The sequence below is a fragment of the Dunckerocampus dactyliophorus genome, chromosome 9, assembly GCF_027744805.1.
Source record: "Dunckerocampus dactyliophorus isolate RoL2022-P2 chromosome 9, RoL_Ddac_1.1, whole genome shotgun sequence".
Lineage (NCBI taxonomy): Eukaryota > Metazoa > Chordata > Actinopteri > Syngnathiformes > Syngnathidae > Dunckerocampus > Dunckerocampus dactyliophorus.
The window spans coordinates 10,392,178-10,420,126 of NC_072827.1; the positions used below are offsets into that span (position 1 = coordinate 10,392,178).

Sequence of the window (27,949 nt, forward strand, 5' to 3'; positions counted from 1 at the left end):
ATCCTTTAACTTTTTAAAGCCACCATGGATCAACAAGGCATCGGGATGAGTAGGACGCAATTCCTCATCATCAACGGTCCTCTTGTCATTTTCTGCCTCGTCGTGAACATCTTTTTTGTGTTTTGCTTGGGATGCCCACAAAGCAACGACAAAGGACTCAAGCAGCCTTTGAAGTTACTCTTGGAATTTCTCAGCTGGTGTTCTATTTTATATCTGATCTTGTTAGTGGTGAACTGGTCCTTGACGTTTGGGAACTTCAACAGACTATATATAGTGCTGTGGTTTATATTGCTGTTCTATGTGCATAACAGCATGAGCGCCTATGTTTGGCTCACCTTCTACTATTTCACCCAGATTGTCCCTGCACGGCACGCTCTGTTTGTTTGGTTGAGGAGGAACATCAAGGTGACCATTTTCATGGCTGTGCTTCTTGATTTCCTGGTTGTTTTTTACAACTACGCTCTGGAAACTGCACATTTCCTAATTAACTGGCCTCTGCTGATCAATGACAACCTCACTCTGACGCTGATTACGATTCACTCCAATTCTCATACGACATTTTTAAGCTTAGTCGGTTTCATTATCGGCAAGGTTTACATGATGACCACTTTATGTATCATGATCATTTCAAGCTTTACCACCCTCAGATACCTGCACGGTCACATGAGAAAGCTGGAGAAGAGTGGTATTCCAGTCTCTGCTTCAAGACTGCGCAGTCGATTAAGAGTCACCTTGCTCGGGATTTGTCAGAGTGTTATCTTCTTTAGCTGTATGACTTTTAATTTCATCGACTCGCTCACCCTCAGATATGCAGATTTCTTCTTTGGGGCCCATATCGGTTTCACAGTCAGCACTTTGTACATATTTGGTACCACCGTCAACATGGCTATCGGTCAATCCACTTTTAGGCAAAGGGCAGCTGCTTTATGGTGGGCGCTCAAAACCCAGTGCAGCGTTGGCACAGGAACAAATGACCTGATGCCTGAATCAGCTGACATGGCCAAAATTGTAACTGCAACTTGATGTGATCATCAATTTGTTCATTTTTAATAATCTGTGTGTTTTGCTGTTCTTTAATTCACATGTTCATATTGCCAGCAACTTATATTGTATGTACTACTTCATTTGCATGCTGGTTGGAGTTTGTATGCTAGTCTCACCACTTCTTTCATCATCTACTATAGTTTCCAGTCAAATGTATTAAAAGTGATGCTCATGCTAACATGTGCAAAGATGTCATTCCTTTGGAACAATGGCCACTATTGAGTTGTTTTGCCACCAAGCAGGTGAATGACCTATTGACGATCACTCACCAGCCATGCAGGGCACATGAAGAACAACCCTATAGTGACCAGCACCAGGGACATAGGGAGATTCAACATCTATCTCTGTCTGTTAAAACTTATGAAGCCGTTCAGACGAAAGCTGATCAAACGTCTTCAACAAACAAGAAGAATCCATTTGCCTCGATTCAACCTTTGTGGACTACCATGACCTGGCTAACTGAGAATATACACAAAAATAAAGATCCCACTGTGTCATCTGTAGTCCAGACAGCACTCACTCATCTGCGTATGACCAAAGATTGTGTCACAAACGGAAAGGCTGGCGACATGTTTTCCATGTTCTGTGCATCATGAGGTAGCTCGACCTGTGGAGGCAACGCTCCATTGATATTCCTTCCTACATGGCAGCCTATTATGCATATTAGGGTTCTAGTACATTAACGCTGGTCCCTTGCTTTCCGTGTGAGGTTGTCCATCACCAGGTGCATGTGTTGGACACAGGTGCTCACACTTTGAGAAACTTCTACAGAAACTTCTACTGTCCCTCATCATCTTCATCGTCTTGTCATTTTCTGCCTCTTCATGAATATATTTTTTGTGTTTTGCATGGGATGCCCACAAAGCAACGATAAAGGACTCAAGCAGCCTTCGAATTTACTCTTGGAGTTTCTTACCTGGTGCTCCATTTTATATCTGATCTTCTTAGTGATGAACTTGTTCTTGTTGACTTGGAACTTCAAGACTATACACAGTACTGTAGCATTCATTGCAGTTCTTTGTTGATAACAGCATGAGCGGCTATGTTTGGCTCACCTTGTACTACTTCACCCAGATTGCCCCTGCACCGCGCGCTCTGTTCATTTGGCTTAGGAGGAACATCAAGGTGATCATTTTCATGGCTGTTCTCTTTGATATCCTGTTTTTCCATTAATGGTACGCTTTTGAGATTGCAGAGTTATTAGTTAACCAGCCTCTGCTGATCAATGACAACCACACTCTGAGCGGGATACCGATTTACCGCAGTTGAGCCTTTTAAACTCTGTTGGTTTCATTGTGACCAAGGTTTACATGATGGCCGTTTTATGTCTCATGATTATTTCAGGCTTTACCACCCTCCTATACCTCCACGGTCACATGAGAAAGCTGGGGAAGAGTGGCATTTCAGTCTCTGCTTCAAGACTGCAGAGTCAGTTAAGAGTCACTGTGACCGGAATATGTGTGAGTGTTTTCTTCTTCAGCTGCGTGACTTTTAATTTTGTTGACTCGCTCACCTTGAAATATGCAGATTTCTTCTTCGGCGCCCATACTGTATGAATTTCACAGTCAGCATTTTCTACATACAGTCATGGAAAAAATGATTAGACCACCCTTGTTTCTTCAGTTTATTGATCCATTGTAATGCCTGCTACAACGAAAGGTACATTTGTTTGGACAAATGTGATGATGATAACAAATATAGCTCATAAGAGTTGAACTTAAGAGCTGATATCTAGCAACTTCCATGGTTTTCTTGATAACCAAAATCACTTAAGCTCTTACATGAATAGCTATAGCATTGTACTGCCGAAAAATGTAACTCCTATGAGCTATTTTTGTTGTCATTGTTATATTTGTCCAAACAAAGTTACCTTTAGTTGTATCAGGCATTAAAATGAACAAGAAACTGAAGAAACAAGAGTGGTCTCATAATTTTTTCCATGACTGTATTTGCTACCACTGTCAACCTGGCTGTCAGTCAATCCACTTTTAGGTAAAGGGCAGCTTCTTTATGGCGGGTGCTCAAGACCGTGTGCCGCTTTGGCACGTTAACAAATGACCTGATGTCTGAATCGGCTGACATGGCCAATACTGTAACTGCCACTTGATGTGTGCAGTGTTATGCTTTGCTTCTGTCTTAACACTGCAACACCCATCCATCCATCCTTCCATCCATCCAACCAACCAACCAACCAAGAACGAGCTGGAGCCTGTCCTTCCACCTGTCAATCACAGAGCACATACACACAAACAACCTTTAACACTCACACCTATGGGGCGGGGGGTTACCATTCCATACACTAGTCTTACTCATGGTGTATTTTTAAAGAAAGAGCTAAAAAAAACCATCACACAGCAACGTAATAGGTAGATGACAACAGAGAAGACACTACCAACGAGTAATACAGAATAACCAACGACTGTGGGAGCTGTAAACATTTACAGTAACTTAGCGGCTATTTACAGCAGTACAGGAAAGCACGGTGGGAAACCGGCACAAGAAACACAAATGTATTCTTATATCAAATATGTAATACATGAATTATCTACTCAGAGATGGGTGGAGTAGCCAACAAAACAACCACACTCATTTAAGAGCATTGTTACTTTACAACAATTTTACTTAAGAAAAAGATATGTGGTGTTACACATCGGTATCGGTTGATATCGGAATTGGAAATTGAGAGTTGGACAATATCGGTTTTCGGCAAAAAAGCCAATATCGGACATCCCTAGTATTGATATATGTAATCTTCTTTTGATCCGTGTGCACAATGGAACCTCGGTTTTCATTAATTTGTTCCAAAAGGTCAGATAAAAACCGAAACACACGGAAACTAAAGTAACTAACGTCTTTCACAGTGACGTGCGGTGAGGTTCGTGGCTGGTGAGGCACAGATTCCTTTGGATTTTGATTTATTTTTGATACAATTAAAATTCCCGTGCTTTAATCACTGTTAATACAGGTTGCTCATGAGGAAAGATAGGACAACTGATGGTAGGAACACTCTCCGGTAATACTAATATTCAGTCCCAAACTTTCAAAACGACTGCCCGCAAAATGTGCCAAACATAATACCGAAGAATTTGACGTGGTGGATGGCGTCTTTTGGAAATGCAAACAGGCTTACGCCGCCTGCTTGAGTCAGCAACAACAGAAAGTCAACAAAAATTGCACCACATCAGTATGTAATAGGATGTCAATCAGGATGGTAAGGTTCTCGAGGAAACGTCGCTTACTCCCTCTTCTCCAGTCTCTGGAAGAAAACTGATTTTCTGACGAGAACACACCTAACACGGGCACTATGCCTTTCCATGTTATTCAGAACAAGATTAACACATGTTCTGGTGACACGAGCACTTTATTGTCACACTGACTTGCTATGATTATGAGACCTCTTGTCTCCATAACAAGTCCTCCACATGCTTATTACCTGATTCACTCAGTCCCTTTATATTACGGGGAGATCACCCCTCCCCTTACTTATGTTATCTCCTCTATTAACTAAGGTTTCAGCGTGAATACTCAGACATTTTCTCTAGAAGCCGTCTGTTCATGTTGTATCGAATTGTCTCCATGCATGCAAGTGTTATTAAATTTTACCTCTCATTATTCTCAAAGCACTTGTCTTGTTTCTTGTTTATTTCCGAGCCAGCAGGAGATTTTCCCTTGACAAGCGGTATGGAAAGTACTGTATGAGCGGACATACAGTACAGGGGTCGCCAACCCGTCAATCTTTGGGACTTTGCCGGTCGATTGCAAAAATATTAGGAAAAATAAATGTACCTTGTGTAGATTTGCTTAGTATACAACATGGATGCCAGGTGTCTTTTTGCCTAATTTCACACTAATATGCAGTTTTTGCATAACCGAATTTGCATGATGCAAATATGTCATATATGTTGCAATGTTCAGTGTGTACGTTACTTTCAGTGAGAAGTGAACTACAGGAACACCGAAAATGGACTCCTGGACATGCATCCTAATAAATACGCCTCTTGTCTCTGTCAGCTTGACGGCATACACCTTTTTTTTCTACTGCCTCATCTCGAATCACTGCAGCCAAGTCGGGATCAAGCAGCCACTGAAGCTGCTCTTGTACGCTGTGGTTTGCTCGTCCACACTTTACCTCCTGGCGCTCGTAGTCTTGTTCTTTTTTTACACGCACGGCGCATCCGACCAGCTCAGCCTGTCCTTGAACATCTTGTTGTACATCAGTCTCACCACAAGTTTGACCTCCACTGTCTGGCAGAACTTTTTCTACCACTTTCAGATCGTACCTGCACGCCAAAAGCTCTCTATGTGGATTAAGAGGAACATCAAATCTATTATCTACTCTCTCATCTTTGTTGACAGACTGTTCTGCACCCTTGAGGCCGTTGCCAGCTTTGTATATTCCATCAGGGATTTACAACGCAATCGCACAGCGGATTTTGAGCAAGAAGAGCCTGTCACTCATGTACTGTGGTTTGTGGTATGGACACTTAGAGGCTACTACTGTGTATGTCTTTTGATAATAGTCCTGTCCTGTTGGTCAACTGCACTCTACCTGTGCATGCACCTGCGTCGTATGGCAGCACATAAGGCGCTTTCCTCTCCTCGATTTTGGGGTCAAGTGAGGACCTCCGTCACTGGCATGCTGCAGGGAGTTATTTATGTAGTTTATGCAAGCTGGTTGACCTTCCTCTATTTGACAGGACGCTCGTTCTTAAATATTTTCATTCCGTACAATGACATTACCTTTATCAATGTTTACATAATATGCTCTGTGTTCTGCCTGGCAGTGGGTCAGAATGTCTTCAGGCAGAAGATGGCTGACATCTGGGTCAGAGTAACTAAACCGTGTGGACAAAGAGTGTGAGCTGACGACGCTGATTGAAGGATCAGGAAGCGAGAAGCTTGGACAAGCTGCATTCTTATTGAATTTTTTAAAAATACATTTTGATTTTTCAGCATTCTAAAATAAGTTCACTACATTTTTCTTCATGCTAGAAAATATGTCACTTAGACATCTACAGTGTACACGGAGCACTGGGGGCATATTGAAAAGAAAAAAAAAATGTGAATAAAGTCAAAATATTATCAGCACAAATTTGTAATTTTATGGCTTTTTTCCTAACAATATTGCAACTTTATTCTATCAACTTTGGAGCTCATCATATGCCTCATACTTTTTGTTGCTTTTCAAAACTATGGAAGGCTTTTTGTGCCAAAATTAAAAGCATATAAAGCCAAATGTATACAAAATTTAAATATGACATCATTAATTTAAATGTTTTATGCTTTTTTTATTATCTATTAACGAAATTGTGAAATATACTCTAATATTTAACAATTATGGACAAACCAATTACTACTTATATATTCCATGACCAATATATTAATTTCATGATCAATTGATACAATTCCTGTCATTTTTAATGATTGAATGACATGTTTAATGGAATTTGTATTTATTTAATGATCTTATGTTGGGCACTGCCCACAAAGTTAAATAAATATAAATGTCAATAGTTAAATACGCCATGAAATATATAAATAATATATAATAAATATCTTGCTCATGAAATAAATACTTTGTGAATAGTTTCAATGAAATTATTTGATATTATATTTCACAATTGAATTATTTACAGGAGAAGTTAACAAATACTTTCACATTTGAATTCTTTCATATTTTATTCTATATTTATTTGGCTTTATATTTATGTAATGCTTTGCACAAAACCCCTCCATGCAATACTCCTTCCTACCTCTATATGTTTTTTATAGAGTGCATTTGTACTTCTATACTACGTGCACCAAATGATTCTTGATCTCGCATCCATAGTATATAGTCATTTTTTCAATTTTTTAGAATTTAAAATGATGCCTCATGCAAGTGCATGCTGCTTCGTACCTCCTTTAAGCCCCCCTAGAGGCAAAACGTTGTTGTCCTTGTCCTTGATTTAGAAGTAATTTGGTGAAAAACAATCGTAGAAAATGTTGTATTTAATAGATAAGATGTCATTTTTACGAGGTGACTGAACTGTGGGCAAATCTGATCCATATTTCACGTCCTTGTCTATTTTAATTTATGAGTAATGCATTTTCCCATAGAAATGTCTTTTTTGACACGCTAGCACAAACCAACAGGAGGTCATCAAATCCTCACTCCCGGCGCAACCCAAAACATACGGCACCCCACAGACTATGCGGGTTATGAAATAAATGCTTAAACATTAATATACATGCAAAACAATACTATTTTATACTAATGGATTACCCGCAAGGCATGCTGGGTAACTTTATGTTGTGGATATATGCGCCTTGGCCTTCCCCCAATTTTTTCAGTGTCCTCTGTGGTGGACATCGGGACTTACGATGCTGAAATGCATGTAAAGTGTGTGACATGCAGTTCATTGCATGACTGAAAAAGTAAGGCATGAAATTTACAAAATGGAAAAAATGCGTTTTGTGTGCATTAATAATGGAATATAATCACATATGGCGCAAGTGGTGCTTATAAACTGTTTTAAATTGTAAATAAGTGTTGTTTTCTGAAAATGTCTATTTATTATATTCCTTTTTCCTAAACGGCACAGAAAATGGATGGATGGATGGATGGATGGATGGATGGATGGATGGATATTCCCTTGACCTTTCTTTTTTTTTCCCTTCATCACTGCAAAGCTATTAATCTATTCTTTTCTCTCTCGTTTGTAACACCTTAACACAGAAAGCGAACAAACATTTAAATGACAAAATATAAACACGTGACTCGTTAATTAAGTCAATTACAACATTTGATGTGAGTAATATCTGTCTATCCGATGGGCGTATGTGTAGTAGTCAAATCTCTGAGTTTTCCTGAAGGCATCGCGGCGAACAAGCGGAAGACCTGAAGGCATCATGACAGTTGTCAAGCAGCCCTCGTTGCGTCAAGACTATTATAGTAGGAGTGACGGACACCTCCAAAGCTGCCGAATGTCACTTTAGTTCTTTGGTAAAGATAACCAACATGGAAATATCGACACATTGGCGGCATTCGTATGGAAATATGAGCTGGAGAAAGCCACGTAAGTCCGCGTTTTTTTCCCCTGTGTAAAAGCTACTTTTCCCTGTACACATAGATGACTTTGGGTTGTCTTGCTAATGAACGTTGTCCATAAATTGTTGTTAGTGTAGTTGTGTGTGAAATGTGTTTACGTTAACGACTTGTAAACCTAACAGGATGCTGTGTATTCAAAGGATCAAACTCGCTTCATTGATTTCATCTTGTAGATGCATTCAGGTGCAGTCAGTAAAAAGCGTCTCCGCCGTGAACCAAATGGACCTGAATATGAGCCTAAACGCAAAGCACTGAGATGAGATCAACGGAAGGTGGATGTTTGAAGAAGATGTGCCTGGATTTCTCCTCAGTCCCCCCTCTGGACATCCCTGCAAACCCTAGGAAAGTCCACGCAAGTCCTTTGTGTTCCCAAGTTCCATCTGGACTCAGCTTGCAGTGCTCCAATGAAGTGCTGAAAAATGCTCACCAGGTGTCCGCCATCCTTCCAGGTGTAGAAGACATCTCTGACTATAACAGCCGAGAGGCTTCCAAGTGTGGGCCAGATGGTGTTGATGTGCATCGCTCCTCTCCATCCTCCCAAGTGCAAGCTGATCTAAGCAGTCTTCCTCTAGCTTCAGAGCAGAACATTTGGCAAACTGTTTTAGAGGAGGCCGTGAAGGAGACCGAGTCCAGGAGTGCTGGACTTAACATCCGAGTGCGGAGGCTGCAGAGGAGGGTGCAGAACCTGCTGGGGGAGATCGCCTCCCTGCATTGCAGCCAGCAGTTGGAGGAGCTCAGCAGGTTGGGTCAACATGGAGGTGTTCCCCCGCAGACGCACGTTCAACCACATGTGCCCCGGGCGGCCTTGCCCTTCACAGATCTTAGTAATTTTAGAGACTCTAACCAGGCATTGCTCAGACACCTGGAACAGGACTATGACTCGGAGGCCACGGCCAGCAGCTCAGATGAAGAGGAAGATGAAGTCAGGTTGGCCAGAGAATGCAAGACTCCAGTTATGTGAGTATGTTTAGAGTCATTTTTACGTCTGGGGAACATTCCAGCATCAAGGAACACACTTCAAACACGATTCGTTCCATAAGGTCTGATGAAGCACATGAAAACCAAAGCAATTTTTCCCATAGGAAATAATGGAAATCCAATTCATCTGTTCCAGACACCTAAAAATATTGGCAAAAAATACATTTTAGACAGAATAATTATAGCTTTACATGCAGAAAATGCAGCAAACTGACTAGTTTGTGTCTCATTCTCATTTGAGTTTGCCAAATGAATGTGCCTTACAGGATACCGTAGTATTGTGTAAACTAATTATACCAGATTTGGTGTTGGGTGAGTGATCTAAGATGGCTGAATACACAAGCAATGCTGGGAATATTGTCCGTCCGCATCTTTATTAATACCAGTCATTCAGCGTACTAAAGGGTAAAATACAACAGTTTGTTACGCACAGTATTGTACGGTAACCCGAGACAGTGTACGAGAAACGAGGTGAATTTGTGCCGCAAATTTTTGTCTAAAACCAAATCAGACGAAAACTGGGGCGTTTGAAAACCGAGGTTTGACTGTACAGTAATCCCTCCAGACCCAACTGTGAAAAGTACATTTCCGCAAAGTAGGATTCCTTATTTAGAAATGGAATATTTCTGTAGTTAGAGCATAGACAACCTGTTTACGACCTGTTAATACTGTTTTTAACATTGACACGTATTGAAAGACACAATGTGGCGGCGAGATCGACACACCACCTTTGTGTTTTGCTACGAGTTATTTCTTGAATTCTGTAGTGTTGCTCAGCTTTATCAAAATGCTGGCACTTGCAACTTTCTTTCGCTCCATTGTGGCTTATTTTTCAACTGTGATGAATAAGAAAAGAAGACACTTGTGGCATAACTGTGTCAGTTAGCAAACAACTCCAGCGCCAGCCGCTGATGACATCACAGACGGGCGACAGAGCTGACTTCCGGTTCTGGTTTCCATTATGTTAGCAAGCTAATAGGCTGCTAACAAAGAGGTTTTGTAATAAAAATGCAGGGTATTAACAACACGACAAAGACGCGAGCCATGTTGTGCGCTAACCGGAAAATTTATGCAAACAGAGGCAAAATTTAGCTGTAAATTTTCCACATTATCCAAAATGCATGCTAAACGGAACGTACGCTAACCGAGGTTCCACTGTACTGTAAAATAAGTAAAATAGTCTAACAGAATGGAAAAAAGTCCTAGCTGCTATTTTCCTTGTCTTAAGAAATATGTCTCAGATTTTTTTTGCATGTTAACATGAGCAAATTGGTCAAAACAATCTAAGGAAAAAAATATCTTGTTAGTCAAAAATGAATTTGTTTGACTTTGATTTCAGATATGTAATCTTGCTTAGCTTCCAGTTGTGTAACAGCTATTGCAGACTAGTAGATAAAGGGAGCACAAAGACTGCTCTTCAACTAGGACATCCTGGAAGACTTTTATTTAGGAAGAGGACGTCAGTGCCACACACAGTGTCAGGAATGTAAAGTCCTCGCTCTTATTTGCCCAAAGAGATACAGCAGGTTGCCTTTTATAGCCAAAAGCCATAAACAAGATGGGTTGGTGTCTGTTTTTTCATCGCTGCCACAAAACAATCAATTTCTATCTCACTGTTGGAACCTGAAACAAGAGCAAGATGTGTTTGGCAAGCTTTGCTTCATTTGCACTTTAGCCTGGCTTTTGTCGAAGTGTGTCCTCCTCAATTGAATGGTAATTCCTCCCCCGGGAGTTTTTATTTCAGGCTCCTCCTTGGCGTGGATTTGACCTTGTGAGATGAGGGTACTTCATATTAGTCATTCATCCTTCTAAGTTAAAGGAGTTGAACGTTGAATGCGTTGGGATGTTGTGTTAAGCGACATTAATTAAAATATTTGCTATTTTCATGATTTTTTGAATATTTTGACTCATGTTCCTTGTTCAACATTATAAATACAAACGCTACTTTAGCAACTTTTTACAAAACAAGTGCCGCAAAACATGCTGGGAAGCTGGAAGCCCTCCCAGCGACGGGAATGATGTTGGCTCTCAGCATGCCTTCGAATCACATCAAATCAAAGTTTATTTGTATAGCACCTTACAACATCCCATTGGTGCCCAAGGTGCTTCACAAGAGTAAAAGCAGGTTATAGCAAATAACAACAGGGTAGGATCGAATAAGAGAATAAAAACAACTAAAACAAAATAAAATTACAGACACAGAATGACAACTAATAAACGTATAATCATCATGTGTCAAAAGCCAGTCTGAATAAATGAGTTTTTAAATGACATTTAAAAACGATAACTCTGTAATAGATCGTAGCGCAGGTGGAAGGGAGTCCCCAAAGTGTGGGGGCAAACGCAGCAAAAGCGCGCCATTAATGGCCTTGAACACAAATAAAAGGACTGTAGACTGTACCGGGAGCCAATGGAGAGAATGGAGAATTGGAGTGATATGAGCGTATTTTGGAGCATTAGTAAGGAGGCGAGCAGCTCCGTTTTGTACCAACTGGAGCCTACGGAGGAGGGATGATTTACTCCAGTGTAGAGAGCATTACAATAATCAAGCCTCAAGCTGATGAAAGCATGAATCGCTTTTTCAAGATTTGTACTTGATAAAAAGTGCTTTAATTTTGCCAGGGGCCTGAGGTGGAAGAAACTTGCTCTGACCACAGAACTCCTTTGCTTATCAAACTTTAGACTGTTGTCGAAAAACACACCAAGGTTTTTAACGGCAGGAGCAAAAAGGGGTGGGAGTGTTAAAATTGAGTTCACTCTGCAGTGAATCGGGGGTAAAAACGAAAGTCAGTTTTTCCTTCATTTGAATGAAGGAAATTCTGAGACAGCCATTGTTTCATGTCATGAAGGCATCTGTGGAGGAGATCTAGTGCGTTCTTGTCACTGAGCATTACTGGTTACTGGAGCTGTACATCATCGGCATGAAAGTCTGGAGATGAGATGGTCCTAATGGTAGCATGTATAGCGAAAATAAGTTAGGTCCAAGGATGGAACCCTGGGGCACGCCAGAAGAGAGGGGTGCGGTTGTAGAGGAAAGATCATTACTGAAAAAGTCCTGTTGGTGAGATATGACATGAACCATTTAAGCACAGAGCCACGTAGGCCAACACAGTGTTCTAGGCGGGAATGAGGACTGAGTGGTCCACAATATCAAAAGCAGCTGTAAGGTTGAAAAGCACCAGCACAACAGAGTTTTTAGCGTCCAGGGCTGTGAGGATGTCATTGTGTACTTTCAATAACACGGATTCTGTGATCTGACGGGTTCTAAAGCCTGGTTGAAATTTGTTAGCAATATTATGGATAGACAAATATGACTGGAGTTGTGAGAAGACAAGTTTCTCCATGACCTTGAACAGGAAGGACAGATGTGAAATTGGACGGAAGTTGGACAGAGTTGATGGGTCTAGGTTCGTTTTTTTAAGAAGTGGTCTAACTACAGCTTGCTTAAGGGCTGTGGGGACAATACCCAGCCTGAAGCAGCTGTTCATAAAAAGAACAAGGCTGGGACCGATGGTATCTATAACCTCCTTCATTATCCTTGCAGGGATAACGTCTAGAGGGCAGTTGGTGGGGTTTAACTGTTGGACTGATTTTTTTAAGAAGAGAAGTGGACATTGTCTCAAAGTTCTCAAAAGTCTGTTTTACAGGGGAGTCAGGCAGACTAGCAGTTGAAACCTTTTGGAATGGATTGTCTGTCTGTTGCGACTTTGTCCATAAAAAATTGTTGAACGGTATTACATGTGTGTTCAGAAACATCATAAAAAACAGCAGTGACAGTGTGAATGACAGAATTAATGGTGCTAAATAACACTCTGGGGCGATGGCTATTGCCAGAGATGATGAGAAGTATTTTGCTTTTGCTTCCTTCACGGTTTTGTGGTAAGTGGCAAGACTGTCCCTTAAGATTCCCAGTGATACATGTCCACAAGTCCACCCGTCTTCCATTTGTGCTCAGCTTGCCTACACTGCCGTCTCAGGGCGCGAGTGGTTTCATTCAACCACGGGTCAGGTGTGAGTCTGGTAGCTTTGTCCTTAAATAGTGCCACAGAGTCCAAGATCTGGGAACACGTAAGAGTGGAAAGAGAGGAAGGTGTTGAGAAACATTTATAGGGCTTAGGTCTGTGCCTGAGAAGGTAGCAGCAAAGTCATTGGCTGTTGTGAAGGTGATAACCCGGCGGCGGGAGGTGGCAGCAGGTTTAGGTGCAGCAGATGAAGGAGTGATCGGAAATAGGAACATTCCGTATATTAGTAACTGACACACATAGTCCATGGGAGATGACGAGATCCAGTGTGTGCCCAAGCTGATGAGTGGGGTAAGCAATAGACTGGGTGAGATCCAGAGATTCCAGCAGAGAATTAAAGCATTGAGCCAGCTGATCCGAGGGACATGGATGTTAAAGTCACCGCCGATCAGTATATTATCAAACTTTAGCATGATCTCTGCCAAAAACTCAGAGAAATCATTTATAAAGTCTTTGTTTAACTTGGGTGGGCGATAAACCACAGCACATAAGACGGGACTGCACAGTGTGACTACACTGTAGCTCAAAGCTGGCATAGGCTTTCGTGGAGAGTAGGCGGCAGTTTAAGGTCTGCTTGTAAACAGCAGCAATACCCCCGCCCCTCCCAGATGGCCGCGGCGTGTTGAGGAAGAAACTGTTTGGAGGTATGGCTCTGAAAAAGCGCTGTTGTCACCTGGACAAAGCCAGGTTTCCGTAAGGAAATGCAAGTCAAGTTTCTTAGATTGGATAAAATAATTGAGGATAAAAGTCTTATTATTCAGTGACCTGGTGATCTGCCTTGCGTCACCTTTTTAGAGTGAAAGTAGTAGTTGTTTATTATCCTCCACTAGTCGTAGTAGTTGCCCTGTGTTGGTGTTGTCTACTTGTTGTGTGAGGATTATAGCTTTGTTGATGTTGATGTTTCTTTCATGACACAGTGAGTCAGACTGTTATGTTGAGTAATGACCTCCTGCTGTTTCTGATATACGTATACATACAGTATATGCTGTACATTTTACCTTTAATATCATGCTTTTATAAATTATTGCCGACTAAGGGTGAATGAGATGTTTTTTTGGCCTATTTTTAGTGACAAAAATAGGTGTTTTGACTAAAAATCTGCACATTTACAGAGCAATGATTGCTGAATCGTGAATGTGAGGGGATCCACTGTAACTTTGAGGATGAATGAAGCCAGTATCATATATGTAGATATTGTTTTAAAATTCTGGGGCTGATCCACATTAGCGTGGAGCCTTGGCGGAGGCCTGCACTCTTCTAAGTTGAAGTACCTTTAAAGCGGTCTGTGTAGCCGCTTGTCGACAGGTCCTTGTCTGGGTGTCCGTTTGAAGTGCCGGAGACCCTGCAGTCCAAGATCACTACCATGGCAACTGTGGCCACACTGAAGCCAGGCGCACACACATAAACACACACATACTCGCATAAAATAAACGTTAATGCCATGGAAACACACGGGCATGCACAAAACACATGAACAGTGTTTTATTTGGTGGTGAATTGCATCTTTTGTTCCATGAATCTATATGTAGAATATGTTGTCAGTGCTGCACTACTGTTATATAAATGAACCTATGCTGTATTGAAAGAGTAAACCTGTTCACCCTCTGTTCGCAATTACCTTTGAGGTGGCAAACATTCCAAAAGTTAATGTTTATAGCTGTGCTTTTAATCAAACACTAGAACAAAATGACTTATAAGCATGTTTAATAATTTACTGTTCATTCCCGCATTTCAGAGCAATATTGAACAGAATATTTCAGCAAAATAAAGTCGTTTTGCTTAATCAAATAGATTGACTGCCGTTTCTGCATTTGTGGCATTTCAACACCGTTATAGAACTAAGGAAAGGACTTAGGATTCCCGTACATTCATGATTCAGCATTTATGATCCATCCATTCATTTTCTATGCCGCTTATCCTCACTAGGGTCGCCGGCGTATGCTGGAGCCTATCCCAGCTGACTTTGGGCGAGAGGCGGCGTACACCAGGGACTGGTCGCCAGCCAATTGCAGGGCACATATAGACAAACAACCATTCACACTCACATTCATACCGATGGACAATTTAGAGTCAACATGCAAGTTTCTGGAGTGTGGGAGGAAACCGGAGTACCTGGAGAAAACCCATGCACGCACGGGGAGAACATGCAAACTCCACACAGAGATGCCCAAGCAGAGATTCTCACTGACGGTGTGACCAACATGCTAACCACTCGGCCACCGTGCGGCCCCCCACAAATATCCAAATAATTTTTTTATTTTATTTTTCATCTTAGAAAATAGGCAGTTTTTTCCGCAGAAAACACATCTCATTGACCCTAAATCGGTAATAATCCATAAATATGTGATAATACAGGTCAAATGTACGGCTTAGATGTACTGCTGTTAAAAAAAGTCCAGATTTTTTACGTTTATTGTCATGAACTGTGGTGCTGCTTTGCTGCCATCTGTCTGTCATGTGTTGCAGCACACTGCCTACTGGCTTGGGAGGCGCTCGTTGCACACCTGCAATTACTCACCTGGACTACTTAAGCCATACCCTCTCACCTACCCTCCGATTGTCTTCCCATGCATGTCTGATTCCTGCCAGCATTGTATACTTACTCGTTCCTAGCTCTCTGGTCTTCCCTTCCTGTTTTTGTGAGTACTTGCCTTCCCCGCTTGCCGGTCTGCAGCAGTGTTTTTTTTGGTTGGGCTTGGCTTGGTTTTCAGCAGCGATTTTAGTTTTGTAGTTGTCTCCTGCTCGGCTCGGTTCGCAGCAGTGTTTTTTCTTAGCTTAGCTTTTTGTTTTCCTGCTATCCCCGTGTCTAGCAGTGTCCTTAGTTTAGTTATTGCTTTTTTTTTGTATTTTTTCCCGTGGCTCGGCCCGGAAGCCTTGTGTTGTACTTTTTACATTTTTGTGTTTTTGTGCTTCTTATTTTTTTGTGGACATTGTAATAAACTTTTGTAACACAGACACTGTCTCTTCTCTGCATCTTCGGATTACTGCCTTCACGCCGCCCGTGAAATTTGTCTTTATGCTTGACTGAGAGATTTTTGCACTTTCTTCGGCGGTGCTTAAACGCACCATAGTTGCTGCGAGATGCAAAACTGACACATATATAACTTCTACACCATGATTCCAATTCCATCTGTTCAATGATCATTGTACATTATTGGTGGTGAGTACGTACACTGTGTACTTTAAAATGCATTTAATAAGCATGTGATATGTATTGAAGAGAGATAGGGGAGGGTTCTGTATTGGAATCAAATGTAATAATAACAGTCAGTTTTATTGCAAATGTTGATCTGAAATTGGAGGAGAACGTCATCATCAGGGTATCAGAAGTGTTTGGAGGGGGAGGACCGAGCTATATGTCAAAAATAGACTCATCTCAATTGCTCACTGATTTTTTTCAGATTTTTCATAGAAAATGTATTGTATAAGGAATTCCTATTTGTCTGACGTTACGTGCTTTTGAGAAAGAAAAGTGGAATTTTATGTGGATTTTGTTTGCTTGCAGTTTACACACAAAGGATAAATATATGTTGGGTGTAACTTGCAGAGGCAGCAGCTGTGAACACAAGTGGCTAAAAGAAAGAGCAGAGATCGGCAGCAGATGGTGCTGGTTGCAGCTACGCCTTGCTGACCTTGAAGGAAAGATTGTGCAACTTGGGGATCTCCACAGAAACATCCGGTCCAGTAAGGTAAGCGGTCGAAATCCACCTCAAATGCACAAATTTGTGCCACTGAATTCATAGCTAATTATTTTTGATTTGATCTTTATATGCTGTCAATTCACAGTTGTATGTAGTCTTTCACACAGCATTACATATCGTAAATGTTTAGGAATGTGTGTGTGTGTGTGTGTGTGTGTGTGTGTGCGTGTCCAAGGGTGGCGTGGTTCTTGCTGAGTCCCAGCCACCCACAGACAGGCAGATCCAGCAGACCCTGCTAAAGGATATGGCTGGCCTTTCCTGCACAGATGCTGACTCTGAACCCTGCAGTCCTCATCGTCTTCTTTACAACATTGAGCGACAGGTAAGGGGAGGTACGGTGCAAACACTGAGACTGTGCATCCCTTTTCCTGTCTGTGTGAAAGTATGCACACTCCTTTAAGCACCTGTCATAAAAAAAACAAGTCTGCTGCATGCGCTACTGTTAATTTGCGCCTTGCCAGGCAGTCTTTTAAGGGTTGAAAATGCGACATAATAAGACATTTTCAGTCATTATGCGATATTATTATATTTTGACAATTTACAGCTTTTAGCACTCAACCTAGGAGAATTCTGCTTGGAATTAACCATCATGCCAGTGGGATATGACACATCCATATAATTTCTTCTGAAAGAAGATATTAGGAAAACAGGTTTGTGGTGTTTTGTTTGCCCCTAAGCATTATTAAAATTTGATTTAGTGGTAACTACAGTAAGTGATCCCCTACCCACCAACAAGAATTCCAAACCCCACAAGCTGGTTATGTGTTCATGAAGAACACAAACACCCTTCAGCTAGAAGCTTGCTGAAAAGTATACCTTGGTAAATGTATACCACCCATTGTGTGGTATGGATTAAATACAAGATAACAGTCAACCGTGCTTTTGAACTCCTTGCAAGATATCATTTTGTCAGGTAAGGACACTTCTAAGGGAGGTGAGGTAAATGATCTCAAGCGACCTGAGACCACCAAGAAAACCATTGGTAACACACTTTGCCGTGATGGATAGATATCCTGCCGTACATGCAAGCAATGCTCCCCCTAATTGTTCAAGTGTCTGAGCATACATGCAAACGACCTGAACATTCCTTGGACCTCTGACAGCGCCATCAGACGTGCGCACTGTAGTATCACACCTGTCTAAGGCCTAAGAACTTGAAGTAGTCCAACTTCCATTCTGTGATATTTTGTATACATGTGGGTCGGCAAGGCGTATTTCACAGTTTTCTTTATTGTCAATCTCAGAAAAAACAAGCTGTGGAGCTATTTCATCCAATTAATGATCTGAATGTTGCAGGAAACACCTAGGTTATAATTTCATTTTCCATTTCTGTTCATTATGTATACCTGAATTTCCTTTGTTTTGCAGCAGCCTGTTGTGGCACTGTTTCATCCTGAAATTGATGCTATATTTGTACGTATGTTTACTTTTGACTAAAAAAAAAAAAAAAAAAAAAGTATAAAAAAAAATAAAAGGTCAACTACTAAAACTTGTGATCTTCCGGTCCCTTCGGCAACAGGCAAAGTTCCAGTATCCTGTAAATCCGGCCATCAAAATAAAAGTACCCAGTGCTACATGCACGGTTAAACCACACATTCAGTTCACTTTTCACTCCGAAAACTGAGCATGTTTTTTAGAGCAGCCCTTTCTCATTTGAAAAAGAAAAAAATCTCACCCAGGTTCACCTCTTGTTCTTCTGTTTGACAGCCAGTCCACCTTAAAAGAACCACCACTTGGTGATTACTTTACCTCGGTGAGTGGATGTGGTACTGCCCCCGTTCTTTTTGGCGTAATACAGCTTAGCAAGCCGCATTTAGTTCTCTTAACACCGCTGCCCCATTAGCTACAGGGTACCTTGCAAAACAGCGGCATGTACTACTGTATGTAACGCGCTGTTAATGAATTGATTGGCTGTGAAAGTAAAATAGTCCGTACCAGCAGAATCTTATCATTGGCTGGACATCATTGTGTTATGTTGTTACCGCTTGTTGTGACAGGTGACAACAAGCGGTAACATTGTTGCATTGCAAAATGGTACAGAATAAAGTGTTATGTTTTTATTTTATTAAAAGTACATGTAAGAATTCATTTTGTGCGCTGCATAGATTTGCGCTGAAGCAGTGTGCGATTGCGCACGCGCGCAGCTTAGAGGGAACATTGCCTGCAAGGTCCGCCTATCAAGAAGACCCATGCACAGACCCATGTGAAGTCTGCCAATGAACACCTGAAAATGATGTTGTCAGATGAGGCCAAAATGGAGCTCCTTGACATCCGCTTGAGAACAACAAGTACTGACCCCAAGAACACCATCCCTACTGTCAAAAATGGAGGTAACCAGCCCCAAAAGCAGAATGCTGTTTGTTGGCTAAGGCTACAGAAAGACTTCACTACATTGATTGTCCAGACCGGGGTCATATAACGGCAAATCTTGGCTAAGAACAGCCGGGCTTCAGTCAGAACACTAAGATGGGTCTTCCCACAAGACAATGACCCAAAATTGCCACATATGACCAAGCAAACCAAGGAGTAGCCTTGCTGTAGAAAATCTGTGGTGGGAGCTTAGACTTTGACCTGCCGAAAGACAGCGTCAAAACATTCACATTCTTGGAGAGCATCTGTAAAGAGAAGTGGACCAAAATCCTGTGGCCAACTACGAGAAACATCTGAGCCCTGTGCTTGCCAGCAATGGCTTCCCCCTTTTTGTTCATATTGTCAGTCTCTGTGTTAATACAAACTATTAAGTGTTGGTGTCTATTGTAAGTGGGTAGACTTACACAATCAGCAGGGGATCAAATAATTATTTCTCCCGCTGCACGGTATACACACAGAACTCACTATCTCTATAAGCTATTCAACTGTCAATCTTGTCAAAACCGCATCCATCCCATTGGAGAATTAGACATTTTACAGTACGAAATGGTTTGCCTTCACAAAACGTTTATAAGATGTGTATAATGTGTTGTGACAAGTCAGGTACTGGAGTGTAATATTTGGTGTTCATCATGCATCATGCGTTATGAACACCAGATGCTGCTCATTTGAACAAACTCCACTAAGCATCGTTATTTGTCTTGGGACGTTTTTCTTTCTTCCGTTTGCAGAAAAGAGCAAGTACTGCAAGTACTCGTCACTGCACAGTAACCAAACCATATTTGGAAGATCTGCCAACACTCGCCGTTATTCAAAGTGTAGACTCGTGTTTCACAGTCAGTACTGAAACGTTTTCTGTGATCACTGCCGTCATTGCAGAGTGCTCAGCTCAGCCAGATCGTCAACAGTCTGATGGTGCCTCTCAGATTCCCAACACCCTCAAAACAACAGATGTGGAAAGGCGGGAGAGACGCCTCCAGGTAGAGAATCTGTGTGCATGTGCAACATGAATATCAATAATGCATTCTACACACTCTGCAACTCCAGGTCATTTGTCCAATGGCTGGTCATTGGAGATCATTTCTGTGGTTAGGTTTAATTATAACCTCCATTAGACATTAGTGCTGACAAAGCTTTTACTGTTGAATGGAAGCCAGACCTTACAGGATAAAAAAAAATGCCCCCCTGGGGATAATGTAACACCGCCACGCTGATGTGACCGAGCTTGAATCTTCCCTTCATGTACGTCTTCCCTGCTGTCTTTTGTACTGACTGGAAAGATGAAAGTCACATCCAAAATAAAAGCCATGCTGTTTGTTTATGTAGGCCACAGACTTACCGACAGGTATTGTTTATTTCTGATTGTTCTTTGTGCATATAAGATCTTAGAGCCAAAACCTTTAATTTTTTGTATTAATAATCTAGTCAGAAGACTTTCCATGCTCTTTTCTGGTCTTGCAGTGGTCACAGAGAAGACGTTTTCATACCATGGGGATCAAACAGAAGATTGAAGCGCTGCAGGACCGATGTGTCGTGTGTTTGTGCTCGAACACGACCACTGGTCACCCACCGCAAGCCCAAATTGTTCTTGTTCAACTCCTACAATGTGAGCAGTCCACAGGCATGTAAAGTTCATGTGGTAGATATCTTTCTTCAATCATATTTTTCTGTTTTAGTCTGAACTTATGGAACAAATTAATAATGAAAACCGAGGTCGCACTGTGTATATACATGTTAATCACACTGTTTTCCATGACAGTATTGTGCACTCCAGGTCATCTTGTGTTCTTTCTATTCCCTTTTCCTTCTAGAACTTTTGGAAGTTCGCTTTCAGCTTGTCTCCTCTATCGTCACGTTCCAGCTTGACATCCAGCTCAATCAGAACTCAGTCTGAGTTAACAGCCTCATACGGTAGGAGGAATATCAACATAGCTGCAGAGCCCACTGCTTGTACAGTGAAAGGACAGATATTGGTTACCCTAGATAGAGCTCTAAATGTGATACAGTGCGAGCTACAATCCGTGTCGAAACTTGTCTTCTCAGATTTGAAGTTCCCTATCTTATCAGATTTTGTCTTTGCATGTGGGAGGTATTTGGAAATGGTGTGAAATGTGTTGTGTCTCTGTAGAAACTCCACAGAGGACTGTGGGGAGAGAAGAATGGTCCCAGAAGCCTTTATCCATCAATGTTCAACCATGCAGTCCATCTCACTCTAACAGATGCAGGCTCACACTTCACAACAGTAAGTTCAACCTTACCATGTGCTTGTGTTGTTATCTCTTGCATTCTGCCCTTTTTTCTGGTTGCTGTATTTCATGATGACACTTAGGCAGTCTCCACAGTTACACATGCAGAAACAGATGTAACCCCCCCCCCCATTACTAGTAAAAAGGTAAACAACAAAGTATTCTACCCTAACGTGGTAATTCTTTGATGGATGAGGGGCCAACAACAGACAAGTGTGATTTCAAAGGTGTGCTTGATTCATTTCAAACACTGGCCGTATGAAAGGTTTTCTTTATATAGGCATTATATCTGTATGTGTCTAGTACTGAGTACTAGACACTAGTACTAGTACTGTGTATTTTCACAAACTTAGGTGAAGATTTGCAGTGGCGTGCCAAATGCACAAGTATATTCATTGGCCTGTGATTAGTGGGGATGAAACTGGTACGATGAGAGCACCTAACAGAGAAGCAATTTCCTGCTCAATAATGGGTCTCACAGTTAAGGATGCTTTTGTGCGCATGGCGTAAAATCCCTGAGCAGGAAGGGAATTGTAAGCTGCAGACCAAAGAAGACATTCCTGGTGTGAACTGATTCACCTCCTGTGTGTGGTTCCAGGCTACAGGCATGGCATGTGCCTGGCATCCATCAAGTTGCTTGATTCCACGCGAGGTCAATGCAGGAGACGCAATCGGTCGAAGAGAAAGAGAAGACACGCTTTGATAGGTGTGTAGTAAAACAAGAGTTCTTTTGACTTTGTAGCGAGTGAATGATGTACTTATAAATTGTTTATTTCTGTGTTGGAACTAGATGGAATGTCTGAAGTGTATCTGTTGAGCGCAGAGGAAATGTTAGAAGACATACAGGAGAAGAGCTGCATGCAGGCTTCACGGGTAACCCGCACATATGCACGGCAAATGGTGGTCACACCAGATACCGACTGGTCATTCTGGCCAGCATAAAGGCACACCTGTGCAATAATCATGCGGTCTAATCAGCATCTTGATATGTCACCTCTGTGAGGTGGATGCATTAGGAATTATATAATATATACAATATTTAAGAGAGACAACTCTCGTCCGCTCTTCCTCACAGGGCTTCACATGTCAACACAAGCGCGGACGTGATTACAACATGAACAGGCTTGTCGCCATGCCAGTGGCCGTGGTGGAGAAGAGGCTGTCCGAACATATTCTCACTCCAAGGTATCAGGAACAACACGTGCAATCACGTCAAGTGTACTGCTCAGCTTGACACTTGCATTAAAAAACACTCCTATGTCAGGAGTGTCCAAAGTGCAGCCTGGGGGCCATTTGCATAGTTTTACAAGAATAAAGACAAAAAAGTTGTCATCTAATGACAAAAAGTTATAATTTTTCGAAAGTAATGTCATAATATTATGAGGAATAATAACGTAATTTTAGTAGCATAAAGTTGAAATATTAAAGAAAAAAGATGGCAATTTTTTAAGTCAAAATATGAGAAACAAAACAACAAAGTTGTAATTTTTTTGAAAATTAGTTTGGGGAAAAAGTCATAATATTACGAGAATAAAGTCAAAATATTATGGGAGTAAAGTCATAATTATAAGAAGAATATATTCAAGAAGAAAGTTGAAGTAGTTGGAAAATTGAAAAAACTTAAAACATACTACAAATCAGATGTGACCAATTGTTCTACTTTGTTTTGAATAGTTGGCGTTTTGTTGACGCCCACTGTCAAGTTGAGGAATCAGTAAGGGATGCTGAAGAGCGGCAAGTAGGGTCTCTTGCTTTGGGATCTTTATTTTTATTTGTGAAGAAATGATCGGCCTCATTCCTTTTTGTGTGTTGCAGGTAGAGGTTGTCACCAATGAGGTCTTTGCACAGAGGCACTTGGCTTTAGAGCTGAAGGAGAAATTATACTCAACATCTTGGGGAAGGACATTGTGCTGCAGGCGTTCGACAAGGTAGCGTACACACACGCACACGCACGCACACTGTATACACTCACATTCACAGTTTGGAATGCTGTGAAGTTTTAGGAATACAGCATAGTATACGGTACAGAATCAGTAAAATGCTTCTTGCCCATTGCATTCTAATACAGATCACCCACCTTTTTATGAAAGTGGGATGCTGAATGGCTTGGTGATGGAGTCCCATGGGGAATGTTTGTTGTTTCTTTCTCTTTATTTCAGATCTGGCAGCAGATTGCGAGGCAGTGGGAGTGGGATGTTCACATCAGGAGAGGAGAGCTCTGTGGTGTGGAGTTCTTCTCAGCTGGATGCTGACAAACTGCCAGACACTGAACAGGGCATGGTAAGATCACACACTGCACAGCTGAAACCCAAACAGCATATTTAGGAAACTTGGAAATAATCCCAGACAGCGTACATACTGAGCTGGCACGTTTTTTCAAGTATTTGATGATGTCTCACTCAATCTGATATCTCGTTTTTATGCCAATATTGGCCGACAACATCCCTATTAAAGGGTAATGATATTGTCATGATACTGACCAGTGTTATCTGGTGGGTATCTGTGAAAATGTATTCTATGCGATATAACGTCCTGAAGGATCTTTGAAAGCCCACATCTCTGCAGCTGATGATGGTACTGATTGCTCTGCAAGGTCGCCACTTCACATTGATTGAAGTAGTATGTTGCTATTAAACCTCCTCTCAAATACCAAAGACCCACCACTGAACTGCCTTTCTCTTACTTTTTAAGCACGATAGCACACGTGCACAGATTTAAGTGCAACGTGACTGATCCAAACAAGGCAAAATGAGTCAGGGTGACATACAGTAGCATCAGTTTGCACAAAATACACATATCCATTAATTATATCAATCACTTCATGTAATACAACTTGATTTATTCTCATTTGAATTTTTTTTTCATGATTCTTGTCTGTCCTCTCTGTTCTTAGACACACTGGGAGCCAAGGAAGTTTCCTTTGGATGAAGAGCAAGAAGAATGCTTGCGTGATGACACCATGGAGGTACAACGCCCTCTAGTGGGCCAACTATGACCATTACAACTAACCATGCCTTACCATGCCATGTATGCATCTAATAGAGATTTGTAAATGAAAATGCAGCACAAGTGGGACATTTCTGCCCGATAGTCTACTTGCAACATTTCAAAAACTTCTTGTTTTTGTGATTCTAGATTATATATTCAATAGTGTGAGAGACTGATTTTCCTATGTCAATGCATCTCATTTGAATAATCACATACACTGCATAGTTCCATTTTATACATTTGCTCATAGGCTGATGCAAAATCTGACTTTTCAGCATATACATTATGCTTTATATGTACTATACATACTGCATCTCCCTGCACAGTCACCATTCAGCATTCACGGCCCTGCAAATTTGCAGATTTTTGGTGAAATAAAAAAAGGTTTTATTAAAAAGATTTTTTTTTTTTTAATATTGACTTATTTGCCTGATAATACATGTAAAATGTACTGTTTGAAAAACAGTTTTTACATATTCACGTCTTCACTGATAATGTTTTTTCGTCAAGTGTTGCGATTTTGCACTTTGTTCGGCGGCCCTTGAATGCACCATATAAGTGATGGGAACCTAAAAATTTGTTTGAAGTGATAGTTCGGATTTTTTGACATGAAGTTGTGACATCCCCATCAGCAGTGTAGTATATCAACAGTGACTTATTTTTACGTAATTTGGGCTTCCAGCTCATAAAACCCACGAAAACAGGAATTCAAAAAATTTGAATACTGTGAAGAAATCAACATTTACTTCTCAGTTTTTGCAGGAAAAAAAAGAAAGAAATTAGGATCACATCAAATCAATCAAAATATGGTACTTTCAAAACGATCAATCTTCAATACTTTGTTGGGAATCCCTTTGCCTTAATCGCTGCCTCGATGCGACGTGGCATTGAAGCAATCATCCTGTGGCATTGCCTGGGAGTTATGGAAGCCCAGATTTCCTTGATGCTTGCTGTCAGCTCTTCTTTGTTGTTGGGTCTGGTGCCCCTCATTTTCCTCTTGAGAATACCCCATAGATTCTCAACGGGGTTTAGGTCCGGTGAGTTGGCTGGCCAGTCAAGCACTGTGATGGCATGGGCATCAAACCAGGTTTTGGTGCTTCTGGCGGTATGGGCCGGGGCCAGGTCCTGCTGGAAGATGAAATCTGCATCTCTATACAGATCCTCAGCAGATGGAATCATGAAGTCCTCAAACATTCTGGTAGACTGTTGCGGTGACCTAGGATTTAAGAAAGCAGAGTTTACCAACACCTGCACCGGACACTGCACCCCAAATCATGACGGACTGTGGATATTTCACACTGGACCTCAGGCAGCTTGGGTTCTGTTCCTCACCCGTCTTCCTCTAAACCCTTGGACCTTGATTCCCAAATGAAAGGCACACTTTCATCGGAAAAGAGGACCTTGGACCACTGGCCAACAGTCCAGTCCTTCTTCTCCTTGGCCCAGTGGAGACGCTTCCTACGTTGGCTCAGGTTCACAAGTGGCTTGACCCGAGGAACCCGACAGTTGTAGCCCATCTCCCGGATGCGTCTGAATGTGGTGGTTTTTGAAGCTGTGACTCCCGCCTCATTCCACTCTTTCTGGATCTCTGCCAGATTCTTGAATCTTCCCTGTTTGATAATCCGCTGAAGCCCACGGTCATCTCTTTTGCTGGTGCATCTTCTCCTGCCACATTTTGCCCTTCCTTGAGACTTTCCATTGATATGCTTGGACACAGCACTCTGAACAACCAGCCTCCTTAGCTATGAACTTTTGTGGCTTACCCATCCTATGGAGGGTATCAGTGATGGTCTTCTGGCCAGTTGTCATGTCTGCAGTCTTCCCCATATTGAACCCAACTGAGACAATTGAACCAAACTGAAGCAATTTAATGACACCTGGGGAAGCCTGTGCAGGTGATTTGAGTTTAGTAGATGATTAGTGTGTGATACTCAGTTTAAAACATTCATGCCCTGCAAAATTTGGGCTGATTTCTTCACAGTATTCTAATTTTTTGAATTCCTGTTTTCGTGGGTTTAATGAGCTGGAACCCCAAATTATGTAAAAATAAACAAATAAATACTTGAAATCGTTTAAATTGTGGGCCCTGAATCTATAATCTATGAAAGTTTAACTTTTTGAATGGAATTATGGAAATTAAACAACTTTTCCATGACATTCTAATTTTTTGGAAAGGGTCTGTACACTACATACTCATGTTTATGTAACTTCTGTTTTGTATTTTTCACTCCCTTGTGCAGTTTGATATCATTGTGGAACATTCACAATTGTTTCTGAATGAAGATTGTTTTTCCACAGAAAGTAAGTGCTGCAGCTTGGTCTTCTTTCACTCATCAGTTCAAACACACACTTTAATCATCATTTGTATGGGCTTGTTCCTTTTAGCCATGAGAAATATGATATATACGAACATAGCCTCGAGGCACTTGATGAGGTGGTGCTGACCTACACTAATTGTGGGAGGACAAATGAATGTCAGGTCATTTTAGTGATATAGATGATTAACTTTTATCGAGGCCAGCGGAGTCAAGGCGCCGTGCATCTCACCTCTGCCAAAAGGCAGATGGGAGACAAGATCACCCTGCTCATCTGTCCTGCGTGCGCATGTGTGTCGCTCCGATCACATTTAAAAGATAAATTCAACTTTACACTCTACTTTTCTTTTTATGGTTTTGAAGTTGACACTTCATGGCCTCCAGCCCGAGCTAAGCTTTAACTGGGCCATTGTTAAATATAATTGATTTATTGAAATATTTTCCATTTTTACACATTGAATGTAGTAGTACTTTATTGAGGTCAGATGGCCCTGGTGAAAGAATCAACATGAAATCAAACATGACAATCTGGCTGTGATGAAGAATCTATCCAATTTCTCTTTCGTTACTCGTCAAGACATAAATGATTAATTTTCAAGTCTAAAAATGTCTTCTCTTTTTTTTATATATATATATTATGTTGACTTATCCACAAAGAGAATTCATGTCCCTTCATTCTTGAACTAATATGATAATTTTTTCCCCCACCGGTGTTCGGGTATTGAAAAATCAAAGAAAAAAAGTTCTACTGTGTATATATATTTAAAGACAAAGCTTTGTGTTATTAGTTAATAACATTTGAGCAATTTGTTTCCATGTGTGCTTTAAAAAAAAAAAAGTTTACTTAATTTTGTTGATACAAGTGCCACAGGCCAGTAAAAAAAATGACCCGTGGTCCGCAAATGGTCCACGGGCCGCACTTTGGGCACCCCTGATCTAAGTATCTTCTTATAAATGCAGCAACCTAGAGGACAGAACAATAGTATAGATAAGTAGAAACAAATAACAAAATAATTTCAGTAGACGTACAAATATAACAAAATGAAAATAGGTAATTAGGGATGAATGGGGTTAAAAATAACCTCGTAATTATTGAGCATGTGATGTTTTGATGTGTGGAAGCCATTTGGGTTTACATAATTGATTGCTGCATATGTTCCGTTTTGCTGTAAACTAAACGCAATATCTATATTTA

At 41.2% G+C, this 27,949-nt stretch overlaps 2 protein-coding genes across 3 annotated transcripts; both read left to right on the top strand.

Annotated features, from left to right (window-relative positions):
• Window positions 1–9: 9 nt before the first annotated feature.
• LOC129188140 (taste receptor type 2 member 42-like) lies at window positions 10–4,987 on the top strand. The gene has a single exon (XM_054788256.1). It carries the CDS (start codon window positions 25–27, stop codon window positions 1,021–1,023), a length of 999 nt encoding a protein of 332 aa, XP_054644231.1. The 5' UTR covers window positions 10–24; the 3' UTR covers window positions 1,024–4,987.
• Window positions 4,988–6,525: 1,538 nt separating this feature from the next.
• Window positions 6,526–26,727, top strand: kansl1l (KAT8 regulatory NSL complex subunit 1-like). 2 transcript variants are annotated; one of them, XM_054788060.1, is made up of 15 exons: window positions 6,526–8,102; window positions 8,308–9,091; window positions 16,682–16,823; window positions 17,011–17,157; window positions 20,085–20,185; window positions 20,667–20,826; window positions 21,017–21,116; window positions 21,334–21,447; window positions 22,050–22,157; window positions 22,242–22,324; window positions 22,527–22,636; window positions 23,126–23,189; window positions 23,267–23,379; window positions 23,611–23,731; window positions 24,345–26,727. In XM_054788060.1, exons 2-15 carry the CDS (start codon window positions 8,391–8,393, stop codon window positions 24,444–24,446), a joined length of 2,166 nt encoding a protein of 721 aa, XP_054644035.1. In that variant the 5' UTR covers window positions 6,526–8,102; window positions 8,308–8,390; the 3' UTR covers window positions 24,447–26,727. The 2 variants fall into 2 exon arrangements, with proteins under 2 accessions (XP_054644035.1, XP_054644036.1); XM_054788061.1 differs by having other exon boundaries at window positions 20,667–20,811.
• The last annotated feature ends 1,222 nt before the right edge of the window (window positions 26,728–27,949 follow it).

Coding starts and splice junctions, on each gene's coding strand:
- LOC129188140 (XM_054788256.1), top strand. CDS start 25: ATGGATCAACAAGGCATCGGGATGAGTAGGACGCAATTCCTCATCATC.
- kansl1l (XM_054788060.1), top strand. CDS start 8,391: ATGAGATCAACGGAAGGTGGATGTTTGAAGAAGATGTGCCTGGATTTC. Junction 17,158..20,084: donor TTTACAACATTGAGCGACAG/GTAAGGGGAGGT, acceptor CCGTCATTGCAG/AGTGCTCAGCTCAGCCAGAT. Junction 23,190..23,266: donor GGGATGCTGAAGAGCGGCAA/GTAGGGTCTCTT, acceptor TGTGTGTTGCAG/GTAGAGGTTGTCACCAATGA.